The sequence below is a fragment of the Poecilia reticulata genome, linkage group LG7 (assembly GCF_000633615.1).
Source record: "Poecilia reticulata strain Guanapo linkage group LG7, Guppy_female_1.0+MT, whole genome shotgun sequence".
In the NCBI taxonomy this organism is placed as follows: domain Eukaryota; kingdom Metazoa; phylum Chordata; class Actinopteri; order Cyprinodontiformes; family Poeciliidae; genus Poecilia; species Poecilia reticulata.
Window position 1 is genome coordinate 11153309 of NC_024337.1, and position 5421 is coordinate 11158729.

The window sequence follows — 5421 nt, forward strand, 5'->3', positions numbered from 1 at the left end:
CCCCCCCCATTTTCAGCTTCTGAGTAGGATTCAACTTGCAGGTTGGAGTTTGCTATTGTTCTTTTTGAGTAGATTTGAATTCTTCTTGCAATGGTGTGATCAACTCATTGATCACAGAATCATCCTGCGATAAGTAAATCATCCACGATTTATCATCCTGCACTATATAAAAAAAAGAAAAAGTAAACGAATGTCCTGTTTGAACGTTTTTATGAAAATAGTACGGCTTTTGAAACGTATAACAAAATGCTTGATTTTATGTTAAGATTGAAACTGGGGGGGAAAAGTTTCAGAAGCGAAAACCTAAATAAAAAAAAATGCTGCTAATGTGGGTCCAAGGGGATTTTTACACTTTTAGTGTTATAGTTATGTATATGTATATAAATTAAAGTCAAGTTTGTTTGTGTAGCACATATCGGTAACAAAGCAGCTCAAAAATGCTTTTCACCATAAAAGCATAATATTGTTACCAATTACAAAACAAGCAGTAAACATTACATTTTGTCAAACATCATCAACAAAATCATCAGGCAAATATCCATCAGATATATTTACAGTGCTCCACCACCTACTAATCAAAGGCAGATCTAAACAGATGGAGTTTTAGCCTCAGTTTTTCAGCATCTTTGCAGTTTTCTGGAAGTCTGTCCCAGATTAGAGGAGCATAAAACTGAATCCCGTTTCTCCATGTTTGGTTCTGACTGTCACGGCAAAGAATGAAAACATCCAAAGCATTACAATGTCATATCAAATTGCCAATTTGTTATTTGCACAAATAAATCTGAATAAGTAATCCTGCAAAATAAAAAAGTTAAAAACGTTCATTATAATGGTTTAGGTGAGGTTTTTGTGTGTTTTTATGGCGTTATACTGGTTTTCTCTTATTGAGCTCTACATGACAAAGAGTTGTTCTTTTTCGCTAACAAAAATACATTTTTAGAGGTATTTTCTATTTATAGAATATATCTACATTTTGTGTTTTTCTCATCTTCAGGTTCTGGCTACCTTTTTAGTGGTAGTAGACCTGGCTCCCAGTACAAAGACTCACCATCATCAGGTACCAAAATGTCTTGTTTTCTCTGATGCCACAGTGCAGAGTGAGGTTTTTTTTTTTTTCTTTACCAGTTTGTTTTCTTCAGATTACTTTTCTCTGAAGTCCGGGAGCCGCCCATCATCCCCGGCCCCCTCTCCTACCCCATCAGTGGCCGGGTCGGTCACGTCCAGCTCTGGTTCGGCCAGACAGCGCCGTCCCCTCATCAGTCCGGCTCGCCTCAACATCACTGGCCAGAAGCTCCGCCTTTTTTCCCGCGAAGCAGAGCCAAAGCTCGTTTCTCCACCGTTGTCCTCGTTTCCTTTTTGCGTTGAGCCGACGCCTTCGATTTACAGCGGCTGCTTCTCACGAGACCTCTCTCCTTTCCAAAGTCAGAACGGTAAGAATCTGCGGTTGACCTGGACAGAGTAGTGGTTGTTGTAGGCTGCATGTAGCACCACTAGATGGCAGCGTAGAGCATTGTCAAGCCTGACTGTGGGTAAGGCTACGGTTTATTACATGGCTGAGCTGCTTTAGCGAGGGGTTTTGGGTAATTTGATGTGATTGTTTTGTAGATTTAAGTTGCTTACTGAGAGATGGAAGTGTGATAGAAGAAGAGGAGAAACAAAGCAGCTCCTCGGCGTCCTCCGCCTGCCAGGTTGGAACAACAACACAAAGTCCTGAGAGCTTCTCTGCACCAAAAGGTAGGCATCCCACTTGTAAGTAGAAGCATGAGTAACTCATTAAGTCAATAATTGCTGATAAAATATTTTATCCCTCACTAATCTGTGTAGTGTTATTGGTCATTTTTATCAGTTTTACTCCCAGATGATGTCCAGTGCATGAATTTACCCACAAAACAGCTGAAACAGTGACTACTGTTTTTGTAGAAATTTGTAGAAATTATTTTGCTGATACTACTGTATCAGCGAAATAAGTGTTTGACTGCTTTTGCGTCAGTATTTGAACTCTTCCACCCATTTGTAAGCTCAAATCGCATGTTTTGATGTATAAAATTTAGCTGTATGGGAATATATATACTGCTCAAAAAAATAAAGGGACCACTTCAGTGTTCACTTAAATGTTGAAGTGTTCCCTTTATTTTTTGAGCAGTGTATTAGTGTATGTTGGCCAATGAAAAGCACATTTATCCGTTTCATGCTGTTCACTCTGAAGGATGGACTAATTTTCAGCTGCTTCCGTTCACTGCTGCCATACTTTATACACTCTTACACAGTATGTTAGACAGTCATTTGACGCCTGTACAAATAATAATAATATATTTTAATGATAATACGAACAGTCAAGACTTGAGCAGAAATTGCAAGGTCTGTCTGAACATTGCCATATAAAATTTTTTAATTGTATTATTAAATACCATAACATGGCAATTTACAGGGCAGATTGGGTTTGCCACAGGACTTTTTGAATGCCTTTTTTCAGGTGTCGGTTTATAACATCTCCAAGCTGCTGCTGTCAAATCACCATTCCTACCGACTATAGAAATATCTATAAAACTCTTCATTGTGTGGCTCACAATTGACCTGGTGTTTTGTAATAAAGGCTGAGCTTTTATTACAAAAAAAAAAACTCTGCCAAACTCGCATGCAAAATTCTAATGCAACTCTAATGCAACTTTTGACTGAGTTGTCGTCTGCTAACTGCATAAATAAATGTAACTATTGCGAGCCTGAGCATAATTAAAAATAAAATCACAAAGTTTGCCCTTTAAAACAGTGTTTCTCAACCCTGGTCCTCACCGCCGCCCTGTCCTGCTTGTTTTAGGTATGTCCCTTCTGCTACACACCTGAATTGTATCTCTAGGTGATTAACAGGCTTCTGCAGCACTTGATGGTCATGCAAACGATTTGAATCGGCTGTTCTGGAATAGAGGCACATCTAAAACATGCAGAGCAGGGGGGCGCTGAGGACCAGGGTTGAGAAACGCTGCTTTAAAGTGTTAAAGTTGGGAAACCATTTAGATGCACGCATAGTTTTTGTGGTAATGTTTTATAAAGCAGTATTATCCTGAGAGCTGTTCAGTCCTATGCAGATTTCCCCACCATTACAAAACCTGCAGCTGCACCCTTAATTTACGTGATCTGTACTTATTTACCAATTCCCATCATGTCAAGGTCTATCTGGGTTTTACAGTAAACAGGAGAACGGCAATATTTAAATATTTAACGTTTTTAACCTTGGTCTAGAAGAGTCCTGTTTCCGCTTTATTGAAATTTTAAATGCTGACAACAAGCCGAAAAGTTCCTGTTACCTAATTGAGATTCTTCTTCTTTTTTTTTCTCCTCTCAGGTTTTGTGAAACATTTGATCTTACCCTCGGTTTTATTGACGAGCCTGACTGCCAACCTGTTGTTCGGCTGCTTCTATCTCTACCACAACTGGCGCTGAAGCCTCAGCGAGTCTGCTGCTGGTTTTCTCATGAACTGAACAGAGAGCCTGGGCCGCTGGATCTTTTTTTATGTCTCTGGCCTCCAATACCAGAAACCCCCCACCCCCACCCCACCATCTGCTGGCGTTTGACTTAAAAACACAGCAGATTTCAAGCACGTTTCAGTTCGAGTAAGACCTCCTGTTTTATTCTAGATTGAAATAAGAGAGCGAGAACAAATTGGTCGACGGTGTGTCAGAACCCACATTTGGACGTGCGCTACGTGCACGATTGAGCCGATGCTGATTGGGCGCTGAGGGGGTCACATGTAGCCTGCTGGCACCGGTTGTGATGACTGGGTGCCTTTCATTAGCAGAAAGTATTTTCTGGTTCTCTGTCAAAATGAAGGGGCACGCTTTGTTCCTGAGATGAAACATGTTCTGTTTTGAAATGTAAAGATATGTGGTGTTGATGTGTATTGTTGTGTACATTCAGCTGCAAAACTGTTCACTGGTGCTCTGTTAACTCCACCTAATGGAAAGGTTACATTTATTCACTACTGAAAAGGTTCTCCGAAAATAAAGTATCTTTGTTTATATTTATTTATCCAATCAACCCGTAGCGCCATCAAGAAGAATATCTTTTTTCTTTTTATTAGTATTTAGTCAATGCGAGTTTTCTTGCACTGTTTGAGTTAATTATTTAGTTCTTGGACTATGTGGGTTTAAAATCGTGTAACATGAGTGCAGATGTTTTTGGTACACTTGATGTGAATGTTGATTTGATGTAAGTTGCATTTGTGAAAATTGTATAGGATTTTTTTTTCTGGTGTAAATAGGGGCTATTTTAGTTTCATTTTATGTGTTGCTGTGACTTTTTCTCTTAGACAAATGATGCTAATTAGAATTTTTAATTCATCTCCTTTTTTAAGTGATTCGTAGCGATGTAAAAACACAAAAATGCTACTGCAAGATCTCTGACTGTTTAATGACAGATGCATGAAGCTGTCATTAGGCAGCCTTAGGTTTTTCAGCGTACTGTACACTGAACGTACCTATGCATTTATACTTGAAGTGTGACGGGCTTACGTTTGAAATCATGTTTGAACGGAAGTGATCTTTTCTATTCCAACAAGATTAACCTCAGAGAGAGTTAAAAAAAAAAATTTTTTTATTTGTTTCAAATTGATTTTGTCTTATTGGTAACATGAACACAGTGCGTGTTTGTTTTCTTTGGACTTCACTAGAGCTAAATGAGAGACATTGACGAGATGAAGTTGTCTGTTTACATCAGTGGTTTGAAGGTTTGTGGCTCTGCTGTTCGGCTGAGTTTGTTACTCTCTGGTATAATGCTCATCTGTACCAGTGCTTTTTTTAAATAAACATATTTTTTGTAACTCAATTTGTGCTTGTTCTACTTTTCTTTCTTTAAAGACCAACAGATTTTCTTTTTTCACACAATTTGCTGCTTTAGGGTTTAGTATTTTTGTCAGACATTTTTTAAAGCATACTGATACTTCACATTAAATAGGAAAATCAATCAAATTTCTTTTTAGGTCTATAATTTACCCTGCTGTGCTGGAGATCCTGGCTTACAGTGACGCATTCCTGTTTTTTAAAGTTTGATCACAGGTTCGTGCTCCGGGGAAATTCCTGATAATTAACCCAACGTTTCATTGTTTTGACCTCTGAACCACTTAGTTTTTGCATGTACATATGACCTTATGTGCTCTTCCATCATGCTGGAAAAAACATTCGTCCTACCAAGAAAGTAATTAAAGTTAGTTCTAAATTTGATATTTATTCATGGAGGCATTTTCGCCCATTTACGTGCAGATTGTTTTATTTTATTTCATCATTCATAAAACTATTGTTCCCATTTGTATTTCTCTGTTTAAGATGGTTGTTAAATCTCTACTTTGTCTTCTTAAAAGCACATTCACCTGCACATTCCTTGTGTTAAACTGGATTCTTCTCTATAGCTTCTCAGTGTTTTTTTGTTTT

At 38.3% G+C, this 5421-nt stretch overlaps 1 protein-coding gene across 2 annotated transcripts in view; it reads left to right on the plus strand.

Annotated features, from left to right (window-relative positions):
• The window catches only part of tmem201 (transmembrane protein 201), a 12736-nt gene extending 7917 nt beyond the window's left edge, over nt 1-4819 (plus strand). Inside the window, exons 8-12 of one of the 2 annotated variants that reach the window (XM_008413355.2) lie at nt 995-1057; nt 1140-1430; nt 1606-1734; nt 2768-2815; nt 3341-4819. In XM_008413355.2, the coding sequence (XP_008411577.1) occupies nt 995-1057; nt 1140-1430; nt 1606-1734; nt 2768-2815; nt 3341-3438 (629 nt within the window). In that variant the 3' untranslated portion in view covers nt 3439-4819. The remainder of the gene's footprint in view (nt 1-994; nt 1058-1139; nt 1431-1605; nt 1735-2767; nt 2816-3340) is intronic. The other variant, XM_008413356.2, reaches the window with a different exon arrangement.
• Nucleotides 4820-5421: the final 602 nt, after the last annotated feature.